General features: G+C 39.9%; 1 protein-coding gene across 3 annotated transcripts; it reads right to left on the bottom strand.

Moving 5' to 3' along the window:
• Nucleotides 1-5,144: 5,144 nt before the first annotated feature.
• On the bottom strand, nucleotides 5,145-18,470 carry LOC115795485 (transferrin receptor protein 1-like). Of its 3 annotated transcripts, XM_030751429.1 has the most exons (19): nucleotides 18,343-18,420; nucleotides 15,782-15,841; nucleotides 14,011-14,060; nucleotides 13,479-13,716; nucleotides 12,951-13,137; nucleotides 12,628-12,853; nucleotides 12,414-12,536; nucleotides 11,778-11,873; nucleotides 11,409-11,548; nucleotides 11,161-11,312; nucleotides 10,947-11,066; nucleotides 10,685-10,770; nucleotides 10,501-10,564; nucleotides 10,325-10,392; nucleotides 9,001-9,065; nucleotides 8,800-8,893; nucleotides 8,468-8,689; nucleotides 8,061-8,219; nucleotides 5,145-7,736 (listed from the first exon to the last, which is right to left on the bottom strand). In XM_030751429.1, the coding sequence occupies exons 3-19, from the start codon at nucleotides 14,041-14,043 to the stop codon at nucleotides 7,494-7,496; spliced, it is 2,316 nt and encodes a 771-aa protein (XP_030607289.1). In that variant the 5' UTR covers nucleotides 14,044-14,060; nucleotides 15,782-15,841; nucleotides 18,343-18,420; the 3' UTR covers nucleotides 5,145-7,493. The 3 variants fall into 3 exon arrangements, with proteins under 3 accessions (XP_030607289.1, XP_030607288.1, XP_030607290.1); XM_030751428.1 differs by lacking the exon at nucleotides 15,782-15,841 and having other exon boundaries at nucleotides 18,343-18,470; XM_030751430.1 differs by lacking the exons at nucleotides 15,782-15,841; nucleotides 18,343-18,420 and adding an exon at nucleotides 14,397-14,415.
• Nucleotides 18,471-26,372: the final 7,902 nt, after the last annotated feature.

Here is a 26,372-nt window from a genome sequence, read left to right on the forward strand (position 1 = left end):
AAAGTGATCGTCTGCCATGAAGTGATTTCCGATGTTTCTATGTGCTTTTATGTATAATGTCTTTGCTTATATTGGTGAATAGGATGTAGTCAGTATGATTTATGAAGGGCTTATATATAAAATTAAGAAATGACCTGTTTTTCAAGTACGTTTATGACTCATTATTATACATTATAATAAATCCAGTCCTCTTTGGTCACTTAAAATATCTTCATAGAGTGTAATGTTATATTTGTTGGGTTTTCTGCTGCCCTCTTGGCCAGATTTCTCTTTAATAAGACATTTTTAAGATAAATTACAGTTTTTACCCCGATAAATAAAAGTCGCTGCCAAAAACTGATTGCAGCTTCTACCTTGTAACAGAAATGTTGTTTCTCGCTCAAAATGACTTGATATCATTCACGAGAGATATGTTTGACATATTTCCCGCAGATTATAGATCAGCAAGTAATTTACAACAGTTTAAATACAGGCAATCATTTTCCGGCAATTACCGGAAATCACTTTTTGGCAGACGATCACTTTTTGGCACAACACCGGTGTCCTGCAGGTTTTAGATGTTTCCTGATCCAGCACACCTGAATCACATATAGAAGTCATTAGCAGGACTCTGGAGAACTTGACTGCAGACTGAGGAGGTAATTCAGTCATTTGATTCAGGTGTGCTGGATCAGGGACACATCTAAAACCTGCAGGACACCGGCTCTCGAGGCCTGGACTTCCCTACCCCTGCGGTAGAGGGAGAGGCTCCTGCAACGCTCGCTCGCTCGGAGACCGGAAAGAGCAAGAGGAAGTTGCGCTTCACATAGAGGCTGCACGCCGGAACGGTGAGGAAAATAAATGACAGAAAACGTAAAGGACAAAAAATAGTGTCTGCAGTTTGTCACACAGTGTGTCTGCTAGCTAAAAGAACAGCTGCTGTATTTTAAGGGTCAGCAAAGAATGAGCGATAACTTCACTCAGATGGAGAAAGATGGAAGAAAGGTAGAAACGTCCTCCAAGGAGCTACTTTTACTTTCTTACTTTGAGTAGATTTCAGAGCCTGTACTTTTTAACTTTTACTTCAACTTTTACCAGAGTAGTTTGTAACACAAGTACTTGTATTTCTACTTGAGTACAGAATGTCACTACTTTGGCCACCAATGCCATGCAAAGCTTTAAAAACAAGTAAAATTGATTCTAAAACTCACTGGGAGCCAGTGTAGGGAAGCCAAAATGGGAGATATATGGTCCCGTTTGCGAGTGTCAGTCAATACACGTGCTGCTGCATTTTGGACCAATTGTAATCGATGAAGGAGCAATTGACTGACACCTGAATAGAGGCTATTACAATAATCAAGGTGGGATGAGATAAAGGCGTGGATTGCTCTTTCAAAGGCGAGAAAAAAGGTTTCATCTTTGCAAGAAGTCAGACATGAAAGAAGCTCGATTTGACGACAGCACTGATGTGCTTCTCAAAGGTCAATTTGCTGTCAAAAATCACTCCTAGATTTTTTGCAAAGGGTTTATTGAAAGGCTTTAGAGGGCTGAGATCATGGAGGTCAGGGGTACCAAACACAAAGATAAGATAAAACTTTAATGATCCCACGACGGGGAAATTTGCGCATTACAGCAGCTCAGTACAGAGAAAAAATGAAAAGGATGAGTAAGAACAAATAACTAACCTAAAATTAAAATAGAATAGAATAAAATAAAATAGCAAAAAAAACTATACACATATACATAAGCACTATATACATAAATATATATATCAATGTCAATACACACATTTTACATATACACACATCAAAACACTATATACAGATATCAAAATATTATATACATCTGTAGCCGGTAAGGTACATAGCATACACGGTATGCAATATATGGGTGAGTGTAATAAATAAAATGTATCTGGACTGTATGGATACAGTGATGGCAGAGGAGGTAGAGTGTCCATGTGACTCAAGACATTATGATGCGTTATACAGTCTAACTGCTGTTGGGATGAATGACCTGCGAAAGCGCTCCTTCCTGCAGCGAGGATGTTTCAGTCTCTGACTGAAGGAGCTGCTCAGCTCACCCACGGTCTCATGCAGAGGGTGATGGGGGTTGTCCATGATGGATGTCAGCTTTGCTGATGAATGTCAAACAATGATGTCTGTCTTTTGGTCATTCAAGCTAAGAAAATTTGAAGCCATCCATATCTTGATATCCTCTAACCAATTCAGCAAGGCCTTTAATGGACTCATAGATCTGCGTTTTAGCAGCAAGTAGATCTGGGAATCATCAGCATAGCAATGATGCTGTATGCCATATTTCTTAAAAATTGAGCCTGAGGGGAGCATGTAGATTGAAAAAAGAAGTGGGTCAAGAATGGACCCCTGGGGGACCCCACAAGTAAGCAGGATTTTTAAGGAAGATATGGTCTCCAGCCTAACTGCAAAAGTTCTGTTATGTAAGATTTAAACCATTCAAGTGCTGTTCCTTTGATTCCCACATAATGCTCTAATCTAAATATGAGGATACTATGATCTACTGTATCAAAGGCAGCAGTGAGGTCCAAGAGTACTAACGTTACAGAATCCCCCGAGTCAGTAATAGTTAGGAGGTCGTTCAGTACTTTTAAAAGAATGGTTTCAGTGCTGTGGTGAATTTTAAATCCAGATTGATATACTTCAGTAATATTTTTTTTTAATCTAAATAAAAGTCTGGAGCTGCAGAAAAACAACTTTTTCCAGAACCTTAGAGAGGAAAGGTAGTTTGGAGATTGGTCTGAAATTGGGTAAGATTGTAGGGTTAAGATTTTGTTTTTTAAGGATAGGTTCCACTACAGCATGTTTAAAGTTAGCAGGGACGTGACCAGAAATTAGACTGCTGTTTATGATAGACAAAACGCTTGCTCCCACAGTATGAAAGACATTTTTTTTAGTAGTTGAGATGGAATAATATCCAGGGGACAGCTCGTGGGTTTTAAGTGGCAGACTATGTGGTTCAATAAAGAGAGGGAAACAGGCTCGAAGTGGTCAAAAGTGGCAGAAGTAGATGGGTGAACAAATGAGTCAATGACAGGAGGATTGATATTAGACCTGATGTTAGCAACCCTGTCAACCAAGAATCTCAGGAAATTTTCACACATCTCTGTAGACACTACAAAAGAGGGAGCATCAGGAGGATTGAGAGCAGACTTAATAACTTTAAATAAAATATGTGGTCTGTGGTAGTTATTAGACAATCTCAGAGGTATTTTGTTTTTGCTGCTTTAACAGCTTTTTGGTAGTTTTTCAGGGATTCTTTGAGTGCAATAAAAGACACCTGGAGCTCATTGTCGTGTCAGGCTGTGTGGCTGGAGGCGTTAGACCCGAAATGCAGGACTCAGGCAGAGGGTGAACTTAAAGTGGTTTATTTAGGTGTTGAAACAAAAGACAAAAATGAACCTACACTGGGACTGGACCGGGAGCTAGACCTAAACAGAGGAGGAATAAGGTGACACACAGAATTGGGAGCAACAATGACAACGTGACAAAGAACAGACAAAAACTGAGGGCTTAAATACACATTAGATAATAAGGGCAAGAGGAAACACCAGGGCACAGCAGGTGACGCAAATGAAACTAATACAGAGGAAGCAAAACTAAACACAAAGCACGGGGAACACAAGACTGTCAAAATAAAACAGGAAGTGACTAAACAAGGTACACGCAGACTTGATACGGGGACTGGCACACAAACACTGGACAGAGATGCAGACCTGACACAGGGAAACACAAGGGACTAGAAATAAACAGGAATACAAAAGAGAAATAATAAACATAAGAGAAATAACTGAAACAGAATCAAGAGAACACAAAACACTGGGCCATCGGCCCAGGACCATGACACTTATCTTTTTTCCATTTTCATTCAGCTTGTCTAGTTGTCTGATTTCTCTGGTAGCACTATTTAACCAAGGCCTGCTAGTTGCCTGCTAGTTTTTGTAGTGTTTTGATCTATGGTCCTAGTCTTCTCCATTGAGGGTACTGTTCGTTGTAGCTGTTCATCTTATAGCCAAGCGTGGATCACTGTTGCTGTGGTTGGTACAGTGATGGTTGCAGTAGGGATTGTCCATAGTGTTGCATTCATGTCTTTTAGTAGACTTTCAGAGGGTATTTCACATAGTCTTGTTAATCAGCAGTGGAGAGTCTAGTTTAACCATGATTCTCACTTTTGGGTCAGCTGCTCCAGCATTCAACATACCAGTTGTTTTTGGGGCTTGGTACCCAGTCTGAGTGTGGGGATGACCCCCTGACTTGACATCCTGGCTCCTCCTTACCACAGGATTGTGTACCTCATCAATCTCTAGTTGCCATAGGAGTGCTTCTTGTGGCTGTTGGAACACTAGAGACACTAGTTGTTTTGATGGTGGTCCAGATCTTGGGTGTTGAAGAATCCATAGGTCCCACGTCCTCTTGGAATGCTACTATGCATGTAACCCCAGTGGTTACATGTGTAGTAGCATTCCAATAGCTCCTGATTCTCACACACATGCATACATATATGCATGTGTGTGTATAATATAACCTATTCCAGCACATTTACAGTGAAGCTGCATTTAAGTGCACACAAGTAGGTAGGTAGCCTAAATTAAAAGCAAAAACAAATAAAAAAGCTCTCCAGGAGCACCAACCTCCACCAAGGCAGCTCACTCTCTGAGCAGTATTTACTTTTAGTATTACATTTCATTCATTTAGTGTTCTTGTTTAAACATGCTTGAAGTTCGTAGTGCAGTAAGAAAAAAGAAATCAGATAAGGGTAACGTGACAGATGTGGGGCTGTTGTGCTCACAGCGAGTTCGGTATCTGAGGTAACCGTATTTTGGAGGTCTGCTCTGACATCACACAGAGCCAAGAGTAGAAGCCAACCATTATTGTCTCACAGGACTTCATACTCTGACCTCATTATCTGAACCTTTGGACATATGAATATATGAGCATCCCCCACTGTCACAGCATGTATGCTTCAAAATTGTTCAGTTTGGTGGAACTAAAATAAGCTAAGATACAACAGTGTGGCATTTAGAGCTTTAATAGTAGCGTGTCATACAAGCTACCAGAAAACCCCCAAAACGAAACACACTGACAGCAATTACACATTATTGCAAGTTAATAATGAAACCAAGACTCCAATAGTTGTGATTGTTTATTGCAGAAACAAAAATGTAAAGCTTAACAAATGTGCGCACAGTTTGAAACAAAGAGGGAAAATAAAGCACAAGAAATTGTTCATTTTGAAAAATTGTTTAAATGACGGTTAGTTTTAATTTATTTTCTCTGTCCAATAACTACCAATTTTTTAACCAGGTGAACAGCAAGCTGCTGGAAATGGAGGTGCAATTTTGAGAACTTGCCTCATTGTAGCCCAACAGATCAATTTAATCACTCAACGAATGCATGAATGGTTAACAGAATTTTAACAGGTTTGTTAAAACTACAACAAAGGTCAGATGGATTTTGGACTGAAAACTATTCTGTAACTTGAAATCCATCCACATCCATTTGTTTTCTGTCTAGCAGCTCTGTTTTAACACCAGTAAAATGTATACTTCCAGAAACAGGAGAGCAGAATTCCAATACACGGAAACTAAAAGAATCCAAATATTCCTCCTCCAAAACCTCTTCCACTATGTAGAAACTCTGCTCTATCACACAAAACAAACAAAGAAAAGGCACAAAGGAAATCTCAGTAAAGGTACAATGTACTTTCATTCATTAAACTAAATCCATAAACGCAGAGTGGGAACTGATTATGGAAATACTGGACCACATTGCCTGGAACTACATTATGCATTTTACTTTTAACGAAAATGCCTTCCACATAATCACCCTCTTAAAATGATGGCCTAAGTCATTTAACAAAAGTTTAATTTTGGCCTAGATCATCATATTTTCAATACTTGGTTCCGTTTTCTGTCTTAAACCTGAAACAAAAAATGATTTAGGACATTATTTTTAAGAGGGTGACGATATGCAAAGAAGAGACCACACCAGACCAGTATTTGATTCAAATGAGACCATCTCACTAAACACATCAGTTTCTTGGCCTCACTATTAACACAGATTCTGATCTGTGATCAGAAGTTCAGGGCCAATCTTGTCTGAAAGGAAGCTCAAGGGGAACGCTGAAGAACGTAGCATGGAACCACAGACTGGATGCAAAGATGCAAACGTGTAGCTTTGTACTGTATATACACACATTATGGGAAACACTGTTCCCGATAATTAAAAACAAAACAATCCACCCCTACAGTGAAATATGGAGGGCACTGCCTCCGATATGGCACACACTGGTAGGCAAAAACTACCTTCTGTTTTTCACATTATGAAAGTCACTGCTCCCGATAATGCCATCAAGATGAGAAGTGTACATGCACCAAAGGACAGGTACAGGTAAGCTGTCCAGAGGTAAGTTAGGTTGATGTGTGAGCTGGCACTGCTCAGAGACCAGTTCGGTGTCAGTTGAGAGAAGGAAAGGGGGGGGGGGGCCTCAGAGTTGTGTACCAGCTGTTGGTCCACATGTACACTTCTTTTAGCAGATGCTGCTTTTGTCATTTCGACAGTATAACTGTCATAATTATGGAAGTCACTGCTCCCGATAATTATTTTTTTATATAAAAAGGTGATTTAAAAAAAACTATTTATAGTGAACCCTGCCACTGATAAATAAATAACACAATAAATAGACATATGGTTTCTGTTTCAGTGCCACATGCTTGAGGACCTCCCTTGCTTTGAGAGGTCTGCACAGATTAACTCTGATATCAGGAAATGCATGTTTCATATTTGATTCAGATCATTTTTTTTTTTTCTTTAAATGTTGCATATAATTAGGACTTTATATATAATAAATCTGCAGTCCTTTCAGCAACTTCTGAATCTGAGTTGTGTAACAGAATCCAGCACAGTGACTTTTGTAGCTACCAATATAAACCAGCTCAGGTTTAAACATCAGGCTGCAGCAGCAGTGGAAACACCAGCAGTTTGTTTACCATGAGGCAAAGTCAGTAGCTTATTATTATACTGAGCACTTATATTAAAAAAAATCTGAGCTGGCAAACACAGGCTTTGCTGTGATTCTGACCTGATACTGTACTGGGGGGAAAGCATTACATCCAACTCATTCAGAGGTAACACCAATTCAAAGTAATACTACCATATTTGTAGCAATTACTAGCACCAAAGAATTCAAGACTGTGATATTTAAATACCACATGTTCAAATTCAAGATAATTGTTTTCAAAGTGGGTCAGAGTTCCTTGTTTTAAGGCGGAAGGCTTACATTATATCACCAGGTATCATATCATGTTTGGCTTTAAGAGAATTTTAGAAAAAGGGAAATGAACCTTATGTAACAGGTGTGATGAATGATGTAGATGTCCATTCAAAGCCTGGTGATTAATCATAACAGCATACTGGTTTTCACACTGACAGTTGGAATAAGAGGGCCAAACCATGAATCAGGGGGGGGAAATGACTTTTCTAGATTTCGTTATCCAGCGACCAGATGTCCCCTGCTAGTGAGTTAGCACAGGTCTGAATGGTCCAGGTCGCCAGGGCAAACTGGTTGCGGAACAGCTCGGCGTCTGCCCCGGGGTCGTCAGTCTTCAGAGCGTCGAGGTGGCTGGACAGAGCTTCGAGGGTGTGGGGGCCGGAGCCCAGCAGGATGTGACGGAAGGGACTGTCTCTGGGAGAAATGTAGGGTGACAGGAAGTTCCTTTCCACCTATAGCGACAAGAGGAACATCATGAAGGAGCTGGATAAAGTCACAGCGTCACCCCATCCTTTAAAAGGCAGGAAGCAGAGAGTGAAGACTACCTACGCTGGCAGTTACACTTTATTGTGCATAAGAATTAAAGTAATAAATTAAAATGTGATGTATCCCATTTAAAATATGACCCAAAAGTAGCTAAAACCACACAAAGAAAAAAAAGTCTGTTTCATTGGCTGCCATCAGTTTCACATTACCAGGCAACTTAAAAATATTTTTTGTCCTTTGGCACTTCACTATGGCAGGTGTTCTTTTTTCTTAATTCCTAAAACCCTTACTGTCATGATGCGATCATTGATCATGCGACACATCTCGATGTCCTCCAGGTCGCTGTTCTGAATGTCGGCTGCCAGCCCTCGAGAGGCACGGCTGTAGGAGCCAGAGGCCATGATCAACCACTGCACTGTCAGGGCCTTGGGCAACAGCTGGGGCTGCATCTGGAAGCACACAAACATACAGGGATGGTTTAGTCCTTTCATTACACTTTCATTAAGTTGGACATGAAGTTCTGACCACATCTCTGATTTCTATGATGAAAGCAGTAACCAGGCTAAAGGATTGATAAGTGAAATGGCACTAATAAAAACAAGTCACAAAGTGGCAATGATCAAGTTACTGTTTCTGCAGCTCACTCTCAACAAGGTAAATACTATGTTGATTTAGAAGAACACTGGTGAGCACTCACCCTCTGAACAGCCTTGACCTTCGTATTAATCTTAACCACGTGACGACGTATGAGCTGGTCGTACTTCTTCAGGTCCATCTGCAGCAGATGGTCATGGACCAGCCTCAGCGCTATGTGACCTGCAAACTGGCCTGCTTTCACAGCCAGCTGAGGAACCTGGCTGGCTGTGACAGAGTTCAGGTTCTCTCGGGTATCCAGCATTGTGCCAAAGTACGAGTAGTCCTGAGGGGGAATACCGAGAGGATTTGAGAATTACGCTCACATGTACAAAGTTAAAAGGGTTCAGAACTAGGTTTTTTTTTTGAACTTGTAGTACAGAAGAATTCACTTACTGAATAACCAGAGTGGAATCTGAAAGCGACTGAGGGAATGCCGGAAAAGGCGAGGAAAGGATACGCAGCACTGTCCAACCTCAGAGGCTCCATGCTTAAAATCAAACACATGAAAGAAGAGTGAGAATGAGGCTACATGCTAAAGAGAAAACTGATATAATCACTGACTATACTTTGTTATCTTTGAATGGACAGACTCACATGCTAGACTCCCAGTTACCCTTTCCAAATTGAGAAAAAAGAGACTTGTCCTTGTCGTACATCACCTAAGGACAAAACAGATACTTTAACTTTTGGAAAGTTCAAACAAAACTGACCAATAGTAGTGGTTAGATGTTAGATTCAACTCATTGTCATTGTGCACAAGGCACACAACGAAATGTTCGTTCCAGATTACTCATCCAGAGACGAGCATCTGCGGTCATGCAGCCAGAGACCGGCGCTACCGTGGTGTGTGATACTGCGAGATTTGGTATCGATCTCATACCAAATCTTGTATTGTACTATTTTCTATAGGTAAACAGAAAATCCATCCATCCATCCATTCGCTTCTGCTCATCCTGTTCAGGGTCGCGGGGGGGCTGGAGCCTATCCCAGCTGTCATAGGGCGAGAGGCAGGGTACACCCTGAACAGGTCGCCCGCCTGTCACAGGGCTAACAAAGAGAGACAAACAACCTTTCACACTCACGCTCTCATTCACACCTATAGGCAATTTAGAGTAGCCAATTAACGTAACCCCAGTAAATAGAAAATACTTTATCAAAATAAAAGCTTTTGTTCTGAAAAATTAGAACAGTAACAAAACAATTTTCCCCATACATTCCAATGTAAGGATTTTTTTTTCTTCAATAAAATGTACAAAATGATCACTCAAGAACAAATTAACCCCCCCCCCCCAAAAAAAGTAGATTGTTCAGAAAGTAAAATACAAAAAGTAATAAAAAGATCGCTTCATTCACCAATTTTCTGGATTTTTTCTTAAATAAACAAGCTGTACAAAATTATCACTCCACAACGTTATAAAAAACATTTATGCTTCCAGCCCTGCCCCCTACTTCTGGCCCACGATTTGATGTCAAAAATAAGACAATTTGGCCCTTTAAGTTACTTTTGACATTTGTCCAATTACTCTTAATTGAAAGGGGAAAAAAAAAATATCAAAAAAGTAATTTAAATGTCTTATATTTTTGACATCAAATCCCTGGCCTGGAGTAGGGGGCGGGGCCGGAAGGGAGTGCTGACAAATCCCTTTTTTCCCCCGCAAGTAAAATATGTTACGTGTCACGTGATGGTATAACATCACACACTGCGGGGAGGGGAGGAGCAAAGTGTGCCTGCTCTGTGCTGTGACAGGAGCAGCACTTAGTCAGCTTGCATCTTTGATGAAACTGCAGCACTCATACAGGAGAGAAACTGAAGCTAAAGTATCGATCTCATTACACTGGTATTGATCATATTTGGATCGATCCGCCCACCACTAACCAATAGAATTAATTATACTGAAGAGATCAGCTGTGGTGTTACCTCGTTCAGAGTATTTTGGATCAGGTTGTTCAGCAACGGACTGGCTGCCACTTTAAATCCGTTCCGACCTGAAACAAGACCACAAATATTTATTGTTCCTGAAAACTAAAATGATGGTGTGTGTGTGTGTGTGTGTGTATCTTGTACAAGATGTCTCCAACCATGGCAGTGCTTACCTGTCACAATGCCATCCAGGTCGATGTAGGTGAAGGCTTTCATGCTCAGAGAGGACAAATAACCCTGGAACCAAAAAATATCCAAAATAAATGGATGCATATGAAACAGAGTACAAACATTCATAATTATTATTGAGGAAAGGAAAAATGCAGCCAATCGAAAGTTTTGTCATGCACTTCTTACCTCCAACCACTCGGTGGCACCAACACTTCCATATTCTCCAGCACTCCAGCTCGCAAACACGATGCTCCTCCTCGGCTTGAATCCATCTGTCACAGTGGACACATTTCATAAAGCACATGAAGCCAGCGCCTTCTTTAGCTGCTCAGTGACATTCATTAGCTTCTGATGTGAAGTGTTCATCAGCTCCATCACTATTACATCACTCACAACCTGACACAATCACACATTAAAAACCAAACATCAGCTTCCAGCAGGTACTCACCGTTCTTCACCATGTCAGAGATGGAACGTGCCAACTCAACAAGCACGCTGGTGCCGACGGTGGATGCTGCAAAACCCGGGCCCCACGCATCCCTCTGGGCACCAATGACCACGTATCGATCTGCAGACAGTGGGAGGACATTCATCATTCACACTGTTCTCAGGAAACTAACCTCTGACTGCAGCATCTCTCTCATTAATCATCTTTGTGGTACCTGCATCCACAAAGCCTTTAATGACTCCAAAGACGTTATTTATCTTTTTCTCAGTAAAAACGTTGTTGACTTCCACGGTAATAACGTCGCTCTCGTCTCCGAGTCTGTTCATGCCCTCCCAATCATCTGGCTGAGATCTACCCTTGAGTTGCCTGTAGGATGCAGATACACATGAATCCTTTATTGGTGCTCTATTACAAGCTTTGACAACCTTTCTGACGTCAGTTCACAGTAAATGTGAGCCTTACCTCAGAATATTGGTTGCCCTGCCTGCTGTGATAGTCTGAGCCAAAATATTTGGCAGGCCTGAAGACTGTACAGGTGGAAACTGGGTGTGGTTGAAGGAGGGGAAGCCTGGGGTGTAGGGATCCCCAGAACCCATGTGGACCTGTGGGAAACAGAAAAGGCTTAGCTGGAGAGATGAGCTTTGAGTGGACAGGTACAGCCTTCTAAACCTCAAGAACATTATCTGTTTAAAGTTAATGGCAGGCGTCACTTTCAAAGGTAATTTTAACCAAACATTTGTCACCAAAACAATGAATAAATGACTAAACTATGATGGTGGTTATGATTTAGGTTGCTTTACTTAATAAAATTTTAAAAAAGCTCCCACTCACATGACCATAAAGTGGAGTGTCCTCTCCGATGGAGTAATCAGTGGGGTCTGGGTAGATCAGCACAGCAGAGGCGTTCATTTTGGCTGCATTGGCCACCTGTAAACAAAGAAGAAACAAGGCAATGGAAGGTTAAAGATCAGCAACAGCAAAATAATTTGCATAAAACATTTTATGCAAAAAGGAAGGTCAAACCCTCTTTGTACTGAAATAACACTACTGGTATGATCTCCTGAGATTTAGAAACTCCCACCTACGCATTAGCAGAGGGACACGAGAAGTCTGATGTGCTCAAATTTACTGACATCTTTTGCCAGCTACACAACCAATGTGAATATTAGTCAGCTTCCAAATAATTGATAAACCTTTTCACCTTGCTTTATAATTTCTTTGATTTAAATGTGTTTGTTATAGTTTGAAAGTTGTGAGACTAATATATTTAAGCTAAATTTAGATGTTTAAAATGTTTTCCCTTTCTGGAATTCTCAGGAATCTGGAAGATTCCAAAGCATTACTTTTAGGTTATAGAAGGTTAAGAACAGATGACCTCTACAAATATTGGCAAGTTACTACAGGGAATACAAGTCTTATTTAAATAATGTACCAATACAAATTTTCCATCTTTTTTAAATATCTCACCTTCTCAGCAAAGCTGATCCTTCCAGCTCTGACCAGCATGACTCTGCCAGTCATGTTGATGTTCATGTTCTTCAGCTGTTTGAAGGTATCTTCCTGCCCGTAACGGGCATACAGCACTGCACCCTGGACCCACACAAAAGAAAAATAATCACTGCATTTTTTTCCTGTCCATTTTGTATCCTTTTCTCTGTATATAATTTAGCCTTTTGATTACCGTTGCAGTTCCTTGGGCACTGTAGGACAAGAATCCCCTCGGACGCTCCTCTGACCCGTTCTTGAAAACTATTCTGTTGTATCCAGAAGCTGGGGGGTCCTGAACCTTGACAAAGTGCTCCTCAGTCCAGGTATTCATGCCGTACTCCTTAAACTTCTTAAGCACCTTGTTTCCCAGATTTTCATCACCAGGAGAACCAGCCTGGTGGCTGCTGCTGGTAAAGTCACTGTGACAGAACAGGAAAAAGAACAGAGGCCAAAAACAGGTTACTCACTTTTTCATATAACAAAATGTGTGCAGTACTGCAGTGCGTGATGTTTCACCTGAGGGCAGTGTCCAAACTGGGTGCAGTCAGTTTTTGAGCAAGGAGCTTTTTCACATCATCCCAGTCCATGAGGGGAGCAGCACCGGTCTCATGGGCAACAACTGTGTCTTCAAAACTGAGAGCAGAGAGTGCACAGGTGGGAGCCAAATTCTTATTGCGATGAACCAGGTAGCCAATCAAGTAGCCTGAAAGCAGCAGTGATTTCAAACAAGGAAACAATTACTAATGAGGAAAGAACAGACTAATAAATTGGTACATGGCAAACCCCTATTGAAGTCTTTGTGGCTCAGAGTCGAGCCATGTTTTTCCAGATACAATGACATGAAGCTTTACACACAAACAGGAAAATTATGGTAAAATAGATTTTTGGCATTGTTAAACCTCCACTTTTTCACAAGTACCACACAAAACAGTGGGCCTAAGATTGATCCCTGAGGAACCACTCAAGTCATTTTGCACTACATTTTTAAAAAAAAGAAACACACACACACACACACACACCTCTTCTTTCAACTGCCTCTCTTACCGGTGATGAAGATGAAGAAGATAACAGCTGCCATGAAGCAGAGGTTCTTGGGTGTACGTCCCAACTTTTCAGCCACATATGATTTGCGGTTTGAGTTGTGATTGAGGTGGTCTCCGACACCATTTCCCCCAGTCTCCTCATCTACATCGGATGACAGCTTCATTTCCACCTGGCTGTTGTCACCTTCCATATTTTGGGTCAAGTTGAACCGTGTGTAGGAATGTGGTTCGCCATTAAACTAACAAAAAAGAGAAAGTCAGAGTAAGAATCCCCCTCCATCTCACAGGCAAAATGTCAATCTGCATTAAGGGCTTATTACTGATCTATAAATGCATTTAAAATGTCAGTAAAGTTCTACCTGCATTTGTTACAAAAAAAAAAAAAAAAAAAAAAGCAACATTTGATCATGCAACTTGTCATTTTTGCAACAGTCATTTCATTGGTGGAAATGATAAGTCTATTAAAAGATGAAAGCTTTACAGCAAAGCTTGTTATTGTTGGATTTATGCTGTAATGCTGGTTAAATACCTACAATTTTGGATATTGTTGACCTTGCTTGGTCCATTGCTGCGTCTCAGAATTCTAAAAAGGAAGGAAGAAAAAAAAACAAAACAAAAAAAACAAGTGAGTTAAACATTGCAAAGTTGAGTGACTACAACCAGATTTAAGTCTATAAAGGATGAGAAATTAACCTTCTTTAAAAAAAAAAATAAATAAAAATTTCAGGTGGTGCCTTGAACTGTTTTTGCTTCTACTTCAGTTCCCTTACAATGTGAGCAGTGTGTTACTCTTACTTGTGTGTAGGACAAACATCATATCCCATCTCTTGTCTAAACATCTACAGCCCAACTATTAAAGCAGTGCCGTTTCCATGCACAAAAGGCCAAGTGTCCTGCAGAGGTCAAAACACCACCTTACCCCTCCTGTGAACTCCAACTGAATACAATACCACTGATTTCCCACCAACTCGATCAGAGAATCTGCCAAACAAAGCAAGGTTTCAATTTAACAGAGGCAGCGAGACCTGAAACCCAAGTATTCTGCATACACTCTTAAATACTGGCCTGTTCTCCAAGAAGCTTCAGAATCAGTACATTGAATCACAAAGTAATGTTTTAATAGCTAAACAATCTGTGTAGATTATCAGAATTGCCATTTCTGTTAAACATAAATATGAAGGTATACATGAGACATGGTTACAGTGTAAAATTTATGATCAGGAGCTTTTTTTTTTTTTTTTAAAAACATGACTCACTGATATTTGACACCAGAGCCTCTTCCATGCTTTCTACTGCTATTTTTCCTGATTCTGGCTGCCTTACAGGAAACATGCTATTTAACCTTCACAGATGAATCTCCACATTCACAGAATTTAGCTGTAGTTGCGTCGCCATCAGACACTGTATGGGCTTAGAACACACACCTAAAAGCACACATTTCTGTCTTGGCATGCTTTGCATGGCAAGTACAGAAAAAAAAAGAAAAAAAAAAAAAAAAGAAAAAAAAAGAAAGTTGATCTGTTTCAAAATCCAACTGTAGAAGAGGAGCTCTTCTTGGCAGGAAATGGATGCAGACCTGAAGTGAAACAATACTGCAATCATAGTACCATTTCAGAGGAAATTACCCAACAAACAGTGCTGCTACACAAAAGAGATTTGTTGTTAAACTACAGAAATAAAGCCAAATACAGAGCCAAAACTTAAATAAAAAAATAAATAACACAAAAAGCGATAATATCAGATATCAACTAGCAAGAGAAAAACCACTAATCACCTTTAGGTGTAATTACTGGTGGGAGATTGAGATGTCTAACCGGACATTGCGTGCAGAAGGTGTGTGTGGGCAAATGCCAAGGGGACACAGGCAGGCCTGCTGGCCTGGTCTAATTTGCAGCACAACAGCACGACCTTAATAGACTTCAGTGGCAAGCTTCCAAGACAGAATAGATAAAAAGCTTCACATTGTATTTTAAGTATAAATTACATAAAGCAAATAGAGGCACAGGCTAGATGGAACCTGGCCACAATATGTTTGAACACACTTTGGCTATTCTCAGCTTTATGAAGTACAGCTAACTTTAGAGCACGGCTTGGCAGGACTACCTTATAGCTCTAAAAGGTCTAAAGGACAACAACTGAGAAGCCTTATATTTTTCTTGTTCTTGTTCCTGCTTGGCAACAACTTTCAGTGTGACTGAAGGGAGCTTTAGAAAGTAAAACTAGGCAAGGATTAGTTGCCATGTAAAGCTAATTGATCTCTAAGGTGGGTAGAGCCACATCTATAATCTTACATACCAAACATACCGGTTGTAAGCTCAGCTGATCCTTTAATCGGATTAGCTACTCTTTCAGATGTAGAAACACCTGGAAATTAACATAAAAACAGCATAAATCAAGAATTCATATGGTCACAAAATGTAACTTTAAATTTCAACAACACTTCACTGAAAATGAGTTTTTACATCACAGGAAAAGTCCACATCTAGACATCAGTTGCTGAACCAAAAATACGGGGAGGCACAAATTGCACGTCTTCATTGAAGACGTTTTTCAACGTGTGTGTGTGTGTGTGTGTGTGTAAGAGAGATAGGAAGTGTAAATGTGTCACGCCCTTCTGAGGAGGACACCGGCAGGCATGGTCCCCTAATCTGTAACAGGAGATATTTGCTCTCTGTGCACTCCTACTCAAGGTTATTAAAACAAGATTTGGACCAGCGAGCCAGTCTCACCAGTTATTTTGTGTTTTTCTACAAAACAATACACAGCAATGGGTCTGTTTTTCCAAGTTTATCTTCCAAAAAAAAAAAAAAGAAAATCATTCAAGCCGTCAGACACAGCTCCTTATCAGGTGTGCCTCAAGTTCAGCCTCAAGGTCTGCACAGTCCTGCAAATAAATATCAGTCATTGTCAGAAAGGTGAAGTAGGCTCTGGTTTCAAACGTTTTGCAAAAGCAACTTCCTTATAGTGTTCAGCGTAGCGCAACAAATCCCTTTGTTAAAACCACAACCATTGCTTCATTGTTAGGAAAAGCTCTGGCAAGAAGAACACTACTGTAGAGATGAGGGTCACTGAGAGGGACAAAAAGGTTGGAACACCCCATTTTACACAATCACACCCATTCACCAGATTAACTGAACCAAGAGGACAAGCATGAACACACACTGCTGTTTCACACTTAACAGCAATCTGATGATAATGATCAATGATCACAGCACAATATTACAAGCTAGTGCAACCTTAAATGCATTTGATGTAAGCATAACAGTCATTGTGGGTTTAAAGCCCTCCCCTGTGTGCGCACAAAGGGCTCTGCCATGACCAAATACTCAGGCTCTTTATACAACGTGTCTGTTTATGTGTAATCAGCTGAAAAATCAAGAACAGTCACTTCATAAAACTATGCAATTGCGTCAAATGCTCTTGCATTCAAAAAAGCAGTACGTCTTCATTCCATGACAAGCCAATTACTTCCTGGTAAAATGTTTTCCTTCCTGAAGACAGACTACACCCCCATGCTAATTATACATCCAAATACCACATAATTAGGTGAAAACGTCAGAGCATCGAGTTAACTTCAACTGAAACGAAACCAGTTACCTGCCCCCTCACCAATGTGCATGAGCATTATGTGTGCTGTAGATGTATAATTTATCTATGCATATCATCTTCATTAAAATATGAGCAGCTATAGCTGAATATTACACATATATACACCACACACACACACAAAAAAAAAATGCATAAAACAATATTTTCCAATAAGTTTCCCAAGGAGATGAAGCAGAAGGGAGAAGAGCGATGCGTGAGCAACAAAAAGAGATGGCGAGGAAAAAAAAAACTGCAATAGTGGGAGCAGGAGAGGCCAAGAGGCCAGTGGTGCATAGGAGTCATTGTGGAGTAGCAAATCATGTGAGAGTCACACTGGGGGAAAAAGCTTGTGGGCAAGCAAATCCTTTTTTGTGTTTGCACAAGTATTTTTAAACAGCAGTAAATGCTGAATTTGAGGCATCAGGAGCAACACTACATGCGCTTAAAATTACTCAATAGTGGGGACACAAAGGTCTGGTGTGAGCTCCAAGTAGAGTTTTATCTTCCTTTGAAAAATGAAGCTTTACTGTTCACTTTCACTATTGCGGGTTTTACCTTTGGAAGCACAGTCTGAACTTGACCGTCTGTGCCTGAATGACATTACTGATATTTCCAGCATGCCAGACAAATAAAGCATTTCTAGGGAAAGTTCACGGTCGGCAGGACTGCCAAGTTCACCTGCTGCTCTTCCACAGCTCATCCATCACCAGAAACAGTTCCACCAAATGTCAGCATAAGATTTTTCTACTTCACCTTCACCCTTTATGTAGCCCAGGAAGTTAGATTATCTGACCACGTGTAAGATGCGGATATCTAGATATCCGCCGGTTACTGTGTACGTCAAGGTCAGCGGGAAAGTCTTTGGACTGAGCCGGTTACCCCTGGGACGGAGTCATTGTGACAAGCTGGCGTTATGTTACAGCGGACCGGCAGAGAAGCCGCAGTGCTGTTTGAACGTGACTGCAGGCACCCCCGGTTATGGCGCCGCGCAGAACCGGCAGCGTGTTCTTCTCAAAACGCCGTGACAGGTTGCGGTCCCTCAAACACCGGCTACCTGTGCGCGTGCTCGCATGCTGAGCTAGCGTTTCACCCTTAAGTTTGGGCTGTCACCGAAATATACGAGATAAATATAGAATTTAATGCAGCACTCTGCGAAAACGAGGGCTTTTTTAAAAAGCTGGTGATGTGCCCTTTATCGGGGATAATTTGTCTAAGCTACAATAACACTCCTGCAGCTCGGTTTGAAATTCTGTAGCTGGATTCATTTTAAAGCTCACCTTCTCTCCAGCACAGCTCAGCCTGAGTGACCTTCTGCTCTGTGACAGCTCTGACACGCGGTCCGCTCTTCCTGCTGCTCTTCCTCCGCCGGGAGTCTGGCCTTCACTCCCTTCACTACCCCGCTTATTATTGGCCACGCCGTCTGTGTGTCACGTCACACAGGAAACACTAAGCCGCCAATTTTTTTTTTCTTCTTTTTTTTTTACAACCTTTATTACAAACCGTCAAATAGCAGCAGATAAGACGCCTGTATAATTCTGGTATAGTAAGCAGGAGACTGTGTCAAACAGGAAAGGGCAGGGGGAAAGAAAGCGCAGGAGGATGACAATAAGTTCACGCAAACTGTTTTTTTTTTAAAGTTACAAGCATGTAAAGGATTTAGGGCTTTTTATTTGTAAAGAAATCGTCTCTTATTGCTCAATTTCTTTCACAGAAATAGGAAAATTAGTCCCTGTTTCGTAAATTTATTTTTGTGAATACATGGATCAACCTAACTAAAACTTAATTGAATTTATTTGTCACAAGGAACTTATGTGGAAAGGACTAAAATTCTTCCAGGCAATGTTACTAAGCAAAAAATTTTGTACATTGAATAGACAGCATGTTTTCCTGAAACTTTTACTCGTAGTAAAAGAAAGAAACAAAAGATTTGCGCAGCTTATGCCAAATGAATCATAAGTCATTGTGAGATGCTGTCTGCAAATACCAGCTGGCTCTGAAGCTGGTTATGGACATTGTAATACTGTGATTATATATTTGTATTTATTTGTAGGCATGAGAAGGTACTTAGGAACAATAAGCTTCTATAGATAAGGGATTATGTGGGATAATAAAGCAGCCAACCATCAACTTAAACTAAAATGCTCAAAATCAGATAAAACAGAGAACCATAAATATGAAATAAGGCCACTGTGGGTGGGTGAAAGTACGCATTTAGGTAAATATTTCTAGTTCAAACAAATAATTACTGCTCCACGGCAACGTGAAACAGTTTTTATCCATGGCCTATCAGGATTCTAAACACATCACAATAACACACCTGCTCCTTCATCCCACAACACAATTACAGGGCAGCAAGACATGAGCTGTGCAAAGGTTGTTGTTGTTTTTTTGTTTTGTTTTTTTTCCCAACAGCAGTGTAATACTCTTCTTGGTAATAGTGCAATTTTATTTTTGACTACAATTCCATCTTATCTGCAATACTTAAAACCCGTGTGCAATATAAATCACATTATTTATTAATAGGTATTTATTAACATTCACTCATTTACATACACAAGCTTCCACATACACATATATTCTTGCATTTATTTATTTTTATTTATTATATTTTATTTTTGTATTGATCTCTCTACATGTTTGTAAGGCACTGACCAGCGACAGCTGTCACAGTTTCATCAAGCACCTGTGTCTGATGACAGTAAAGGCTTTCTGACTTTGAAAACAAATATCTTAGGACTTAGGATCTAATCAACATAATCAGGCATATGTATACAAAGAAGGTAAAATTTGCTCCACTTTGATAACTCACAACATTAAAATAAAGAGTAATAATATTGTTAGGGAGCTTTGTCTTTCACTTAGGTCTACTTTTAATGCAGCAAGTGCAGATTATGGAAGAATCAAACATTTACTGAAACCCAATCCTGAATTCTCTCTGAGTAGCTTTTTAAAATGTATTTATTTAAACTGAGAATCTGAACTGTAACCAGACTGTGATGTGACCTTGCACCATGTCTGCCCTTGGAAATGATAGTTTATAGAGTCTAGAATGAACGTTATAACCATAAAATGGGAAATTACAATTTCTATTCATGTCAGTAAGCACACATTTTTTTTTTAAATTTCCTATTAAAAATATTGCAACCATACTTTATTTTATAATTTTTTTTTTTATTATTATTTGACTTGCAGAGAAAGCCACAGATTGCCTTGACTGACCTGCCCAGACAAATCGTGGCTTTCATTCCGTGAACTGAAACCTTGAAAGGAGAACACACACGATAGCAATCTGCTCAGGACGTGCTTTTTATAGACCTCACAGTCCAAAAACAGTGTTGTCTTTATGCTGCAGCTGTGAAAATGTCTAGTAGAAGAAAGGAGGTGAAGGCCCAGTAACTGTGGTCTGTGTCTGACCTTTTTTTCCACTTAGATTGTCTGGAAGCATTTCTGCTCCTCATTCTTGCTCAGCACAGAAGTAAAGTCGATGCTCATATTCATAATTAACATGGAGCAGGATTATACAATTAATGCTTAAAGTGCAAGGTTTGGAAATTTCCACTGAAGTCAAAGCTGGTAAATAAATTTGCGCAAAGAGGAGACAACACTGATAATTTGGTTATTATATTACTCGCTGTAATGTTCATTCAGACAGAGTTGACAAATCAACAGCCCCTGGGATTGGGCATTAGCGTGGGCAGGAGCCAAGCAGTCGCCACCGATGGTAAATTATTAGTAAATCTTTGCAAACAGGCAAGTCTTTTATTTTTTTGATAGCTGGTTTTGCAATCTGGTTTATTTGCCATCACTTTAAATTATTGATTATTGAATCAAAACAACCTTAGTGCGATTGTGAAATTGTCCCTGTAATTGCTCTTTTGGGTTGGCTTAAGTAATTGCATGTTTATGCCCAACATCAGGCTGCTAACATATATTTTGTGCAAAGTAGTCATTGGGTAATGAAAACTCAGGTTTTAATACTGTTCTCACATCATCATTTCACCACATTTTGTGTCACAACTGCTTTGAAAGTCCACTAGTTTCAGACGCTACATGCTTGGACTCAGAAGCATACTACTGCCATACAAAACAGTGGATATGGGAGTTCATAAAGAGTGTTCTCGTGTTCAAGGATTTAGAGTTCTTAAAGTTCAACAGCTTTTTTCTATAGCAAGACGTTGCTGTACTTCCGTGTTCGTGCGAGACAAGAATGTAAAGCTGTCGTAAAAAAATGGTGTCAAAGTGGATTTAATTGTCTCTTTTAATCATTACTTGACACACTGAGCCGTAGTGAGCCATCAGTGCGGTGTCTGTTACAATAGTCCAACTGTGCAATAACAGTGGAGGAACTGTTTTTCTCAGAAAAAATAACTTCCCAAGTTGGAGTTGGCTTTGCACATTCACTGGAAATGTCTGGATTTTCTTTTAAACATTTACTAAGGCACACGTGTGCAGTTTGCACACGGAGACCCGTGAAGCTGCAAGACTGAACCACTTTTCTGAAATCATTAAGAAACACCACATGCAACACCTTACTTCCCTCCGACTTGTGAAAACATCTCCTTCTGAATAAGCAGAAACAAATGAGGTTTCTTTTTTGATATTGTTGACATGGGTCCCTGACTTTCCCCTAAGTTGGATAATATTTGCATATGAGACTCCTGAATAGTTTTAATAGTTGATGAGTTTTACTGTAGCTGCATAAGGCTGATGTGTTTCTCGGAGTGAAATACACACAATACACACCTGTACAATCAAATGGAATCCAATGCAAGAGCTCAGCTGTATCATCGTGTCTCTTATGAAGCGCATAATGCTCATAAAGAGCTTCATAAAAGTAGACTTTATGGTATAAGAGCTTCCATGATATTTATGGTCTCAAGAGGATTCATTTAAGGAACTTTCTTTAGCACCACTTTTTCAGTAAAATAACCTGAAATCTATGGTATGGATCGATGCCCAACTTTGTTCAGATATCAGACCGGAAGATTTTAATAAACACTATGATGCACTCACAGTCATTGTTTCACCACCAGAAGTTTGATTTCATTTCAGATATGCAGGTAATCCTGATGAATACTACCTGATAGTAGTATTTGGCATGTGCAGGTATCAGGGACCTTTGGTTTCTGCTCAAACTTGCATCATCATGCACGCATTAATAAACAGTTCATAAATAGACCAATGAGCAGAACTGTGAATGAAAGGGGAAGATAATTCTTTCTATGTGCACTTTTTTCATAACATAAAGTAGTGCAACTTTATTTTCAAATTCAAATACTGCTACTAATGAAACCTTCATCTCAGGAACCTCTTGGAGGCCCTCAGGAGGGTATGGGAAAGAAACATCTTGAGTTTCCCATATTGCTCTTAAATCCCCTGAAAATAACTATTTTGTGTCATCTTTGTGTTGGTTTCTGACTTAAAATGAATTATGAGATCAAGCTGTGCAGGATGTAAAGTCAGCAGCATTGATCCTACCTTTGAGAGAAGCAAATGAGGGCGGCCCCAAAGAAACTACAGCTCCACTTACAGCTCTTTATTCAGAAAAATCTTGTGTTGTTGATACGACAAAGGAAGCCTGTTAATGATACCTTGTGCCATGTATTGTACACATTCACTCACAGAATAGATTCAGTTACACGAGTCCCCCAAACTAGGTGAAAGACACTTGTTTTTATTCTTTGATTCCTGCAGTGACAGTTTGACTTTTTTGCTTTGTACCTTCAAATCGACAGGTGCCGAAACTGCAGGTGACTTCCAGGCTGTTGCTGTATTTATAACAGAGGAAGTGCAAGCAGAACCACTGAACACCTGTGCTCTGTGCAAAAGCACAATGAAGAAGGGGAAGAGGTTAAAATTTCCACCATGATTCTTTTTGGCAGTATGTTATTTCAAGCATGAATGACCTTTCAGGGTTCATAGTTAAAGATTAAAAACTTAAAACCCCAACTACTGCAGATGTTCACTAGTTAATAACCATAACCTTCCTGCTTTTTAATCAACCACAAACCCAGACAGAGTTTTAATTCATTTGAATTTCTGACGTTTAGCCTTGTCCACCCTTATTGGAAAATTCAAAAAACCTTTTTTATTTGTTATTATCTATCATCCACCTGGCACTTACTCAGAGTTTCTGTCTGATTTCTCAGATTTTTTAATCTGAAGATCAAATAACACACGTAGATGCTGTAAATGACAGCCTCAACACTGCATTTAATCTATTATTAGGCTCAACTGGCTTGTTCTGACACATGGCATAGAAACTGAAGATTTATCAGCATTCCCTGAATAACATCAGTAGGGTAGAAGTCTTTCTGAAAGTGCTGTAACTAAATTAAGGATATGATTCCTCCATTATTATCCTCTTCAATGCCGTGCACCAACACAGTGCAGAGCAGCTACCTAAACTCAATTTTCTCATCAGTAGTTTTACATCCTCACTGAGTGCAACTTTGGATACTGTGGCTCCTCTGAAAAAGAAAGACTTCCTAGTATAACTCACAAACTCACAGCTTACAGCAAAAAACTCACGAGCTGGAGAGGAAATGGCGTCTTGCTAATTTAAAAGATGTTCGTTCAGCCTAGAAAAAAGAGTTTGTTGCTCTATTAAAAAAAGCCCTCCGTAACGCTAGGACATCTTACAATTCATGTCAATGTTAATTTTATTTCCATAGCACATTTTAAAACAACCAGGTTGACCAAGGTGCTTTACAAGTTAATTACAAACAACCAAGATAGATCCATAGACCAGTAAAATAAATACAGTAAACATAAAACAAACAAATACAACAAAAATAAAACAATAAATATGACTAATAACAAACTAAAACGAAAGACACCACAACATAAAACCTGATGGGACCGAGACTGAACTTGACTTAAAAGCCAAGGTAAAAAGGTGAATTTTAAGACAGGATTTAAATGACTGAGAAAACTCTGCAGTATGAATGTCAAGTGGCAGATTTTTCCAGAGTCTGGGACTGTGACTGTGAAAGTCCGATACTTTCTATGTTTAAATCAAGACCTCGACTGCACTGAAAGCATCTGGCTGGATAATCTCAGCCCTCTTTTGGGGTTATAAAAGTTGAGCAGCTTAACTAAATACCTGGGTGCTATTCTGTTTAAAACTTTAAAAGTAAGCAAAAGAATCTTAAAATCAATACAAAAATAGAACCTTAAACACTTTTCACCTAGTTAGACACAACATATTTTGCACTGTGATGCACTTGAGGTGCATAAAATTATCAGTAAAAATTATCTCTAAAGACTTTATGATCTGATTGTTTTCCTTTTGTCTATGTTGTGCATAATGACTGTTCGCTGGTGTTTTTCATTTTGATTGACTCAGGGTCTGATCTGACAACATTGTTTGCTTTTGAGCACTGTTTGAACTGTTTTGAGGGAATATTTGGTTTTGCAGGAAGAGTCAGAGGTTTTGTGAAAGTAGTTTGAAAAACGAGTTTTGTGTTTACAGTTTAGAGACATGGAGGGATGGTTTCAAGAAATGTGTCTTGGCAATTGAGAAACTGACGTGCAGCAGCATTTTTGGACTAACTGCAAACAATGGAGAGGTGACTGTTCAAGACCTGAATACAGAGAACTGCAGTAGTCCAATCTAGTGGTGATGAAGGCATGAATAAGTTTTCTGAGGTCATTTGGGGGAAGATAGGATTTTGATTTGGCAATTAGATGTAACTGATTAAAAACTGGTTTGGCTGGCTGCTGCAGCTGTTTCTTTTAGAGCCATCAGGTTTATGGTTAGCTTGCAGGTCTGAGGGAATCAGCCTTGATGAGGTGGTGGTGCCTCTGAGTGAGCAGGGGGTGGTTGTTCCTACAGGAAACCTCAATTCTGCAGCTGTTAATACAGACGGTCCAACCTAACCATACAGACCCACATCTGGTAAGGGTTAACTGAACCAACGCAAACCAAAATATTCTTTTTAATCCTGATGGAAAATCTGTTACAGTAAGCCATGTACAGATGGAGACAGCTGTGGCCAGCATGTGTGCTGACATTGCATAATGGTTAGTTTTTTTTTTTTGTTTTTTGTGGCTGAATGCAGTGCATAGAATGTAATGATTATAAAATCATTTAAAGCCTATAGTTTGTCATATGGTACAACAGCAACAACAGATCTTATGGTGAAACTGAAATTTGATGGCAGTAACACACATAAAAAGCTGGAGACTGTGTAATGTTATGAAATGTTGGAACATCTAAAATCTAATAGGTGTAATTAGTAGCATGGTTGTGTTTAGAAAACTTTTTTTTTTCAGAATTAAAGATGGGGGGGAGAGGTTTCCTACTTCTTGTTGTGAGTAAAATGTGCTGTGCTGACACTAGAATACAAAATCTGAGTCCACCCAGCAGCTCCACTATCATTCACAGAAACAAAGCTCACACACTCTTTCTCTTCGAGCCCGCCTTTTTCACTTTAATAGTATCTTCATGCGTCACCTTTGAGGGCCCAACAGTAAAGCATCATTTTCTCAGAAGAGATATCCTTATCACTGTCCCACCCATGAGATCTGGTGTGTGTGTGTGTGTGTCGGGGGGGAGGGAGCCAACAGACACCACATACGTGAACATTACTCCAATCAGTCTTAAGCAGTAGCCAACATGCTCGCGAGGGACAGCGTGATGTTAAAGCTGGGCTCCATTTTACTGCCATGCTGATACTCTATTGGAGTGGATTCAAGACTTGATGTCTTGGCACACTTGTTCCAGGATGAAATGAAGACAATCTAAATGCACCTCTGCTAGTACACTGCCAGTAAAGATAGAAAAGGAAATAGAAATTTCTATTTTTGGCACGACATAAAGTCACACGAAAGGATTAACAACAATGCATTTCCTTCTCAGTAAGTGCTCTAAGGAAGTGCAATAAAAGGTTTTAAAAATATGACATACAGTTGTGAATCCACTAGACATACTGGTCAAACTTGTCCTAACCCTACGGGGAACTTTAAGCAGACATTGCTGTTCCTATAGAGAAAATACTGCAGATGATGCAATTCTTATATGAGGGCAACTGGGGTCTCAGGAAGGGGTGAGGTGCTGCAGTTAAATGATATGCTATCTGCCTCACAACAGGGGTGAACTTATGCACACAGGGCAGGACTCCAAAACCTCTGACATTTCTAGTTACATAACCAAGCTCATTGAGTTTGGGACACTCTGAACAGTCTACGTTTAGTCGTTTGTGCTCACCATGAGTCCAGTTGCCTCTAGAGGTACGTATGCTTGCACTTAGGTCATGTTTTAACAAGCAGTTTGTTTAATTCCAGTAATGATGATTCAGTTTCT

This window comes from Archocentrus centrarchus, chromosome 17 (assembly GCF_007364275.1).
Source record: "Archocentrus centrarchus isolate MPI-CPG fArcCen1 chromosome 17, fArcCen1, whole genome shotgun sequence".
NCBI classification, from domain to species: Eukaryota; Metazoa; Chordata; class Actinopteri; order Cichliformes; family Cichlidae; genus Archocentrus; species Archocentrus centrarchus.